Source organism: Gossypium hirsutum, chromosome A13 (genome assembly GCF_007990345.1).
Source record: "Gossypium hirsutum isolate 1008001.06 chromosome A13, Gossypium_hirsutum_v2.1, whole genome shotgun sequence".
NCBI classification, from domain to species: Eukaryota; Viridiplantae; Streptophyta; class Magnoliopsida; order Malvales; family Malvaceae; genus Gossypium; species Gossypium hirsutum.
Genome location: NC_053436.1, coordinates 42,902,823 through 42,904,281, shown reverse-complemented (window position 1 = coordinate 42,904,281; position 1,459 = coordinate 42,902,823). Strand labels below are relative to the sequence as shown.

General features: G+C 36.6%; 1 protein-coding gene across 1 annotated transcript; it reads right to left on the bottom strand.

Moving 5' to 3' along the window:
• Window positions 1-457: 457 nt before the first annotated feature.
• On the bottom strand, window positions 458-754 carry LOC107894902 (auxin-responsive protein SAUR23). Its single transcript, XM_016820074.1, has one exon. It carries the CDS (start codon window positions 752-754, stop codon window positions 458-460), a length of 297 nt encoding a protein of 98 aa, XP_016675563.1.
• Window positions 755-1,459: the final 705 nt, after the last annotated feature.

Sequence of the window (1,459 nt, the reverse complement as noted above, 5' to 3'; positions counted from 1 at the left end):
CAAAACTAACCTTCATGGCTTGTTCTAAACCCTTTGGCATAAGAAGACTGAGGCCTGGTTCGTTTTAACCCAAATTTAATGCAAATCCATTCCTGACGATTTTCCTTCTTTCAAGTTTCAACTAATCTATTTTCCTAGGAAAAATATTTATGGTTACTTTCCATAGGAAAGCGAAGAGGATTACAGGCTTGGGTTGGAACGAGATTTTGACGATTTTAGGTAAGCTACCAATAGCTACATGTTCATCAGACACGACAACTGGTGTAAAGGAGCAATATAAACTAAACAATGTATTTAACAAGAGGAAATTTTGAGAATAGAACCGTTGTACTTTGTATTAAAACAGTTTCTCCGAAGAGTATACATTTGAATCATCTCTTTCTACCAAATGAATAGAGATGTACACGAATGGTTAAAAATTGTACCAGGTGATTAAATTTCTTTTATCAGTAGGCTACTAATGCAAGCTTGAAGTGAGATCAACAAAAACCTCTTCTCTGCAAGGAATTGTGAGACCACCCATTGGATGATTGAATCCAAATTCTTCCTCAGCTATACTTAACAACTTCTGAAATGAAGGATGATTCAAGAATGAGATTGGAACTACGAATCTCTTCTTTTGGCTCTCCCCAACATACACTACAATGTATCCTTTCGGAACAACCGTTGAGTCCGAGGCTGCTTGATTTGCAAACATTTTAGAATGACGAAGAATCTGCTTAGCATGCATAATTCTTGGCACACGGACAGCCATTGCTGTTAGTAACTTGAGTAGGAAGAATAATAATGGAGAAGACTCAAAAAGATGAATGGTAAGATTTGCTTGTAGAGGAGGATGCGAGAATTCCTTGGTTGCGATATGGATAATGTAGTTGTATAAATAGATGGAAGAATGTATGTAGGATATTAATGAATTGCAGATTGAGTGGTTACAATGCATTTTGGTGGGGTTTGGAAATTGTTCAAGAGGGTGTCACATGGTATTGTCCCCAAATGGCCAATGCTTACAAATCAATATTAGGGCTGAAAATTCATACTATTGTCTGTTGACAAAACAGTGTGCCCTACAAATTAGAAAATAAACAATCCATGACTGTGAAAAAGATTGGAAGGGGACAATGGGGGCTCAAGTTCCTGCATTACCACAAGCATATTTTCCTTCATTAATAACTCTGGCCTGGGCTAAAACTTATAATGGGGAAAAAATGGCCAATGGAGAACAGGCTAAAGATTGGAAATTGGCACTCAAGATTTTAAGTATAGAAAGCTCTTTGAGCTTGGCTAAACATGCTTCGGACATAAAGGAGATATGAACAAGAAAATGTTGGAAAGGATTAGACTAATTGGATAAGTAAAGCTGAAAAAGAGAATAGGATACGCTGCAAAGTTGGATGCATGAAATAAATTTTAATTTAACATGGAAGCAACCAAGAAATAAATGGTTGTGATAGAAGCTATG

Coding starts and splice junctions, on each gene's coding strand:
- LOC107894902 (XM_016820074.1), bottom strand. CDS start 754: ATGGCTGTCCGTGTGCCAAGAATTATGCATGCTAAGCAGATTCTTCGT.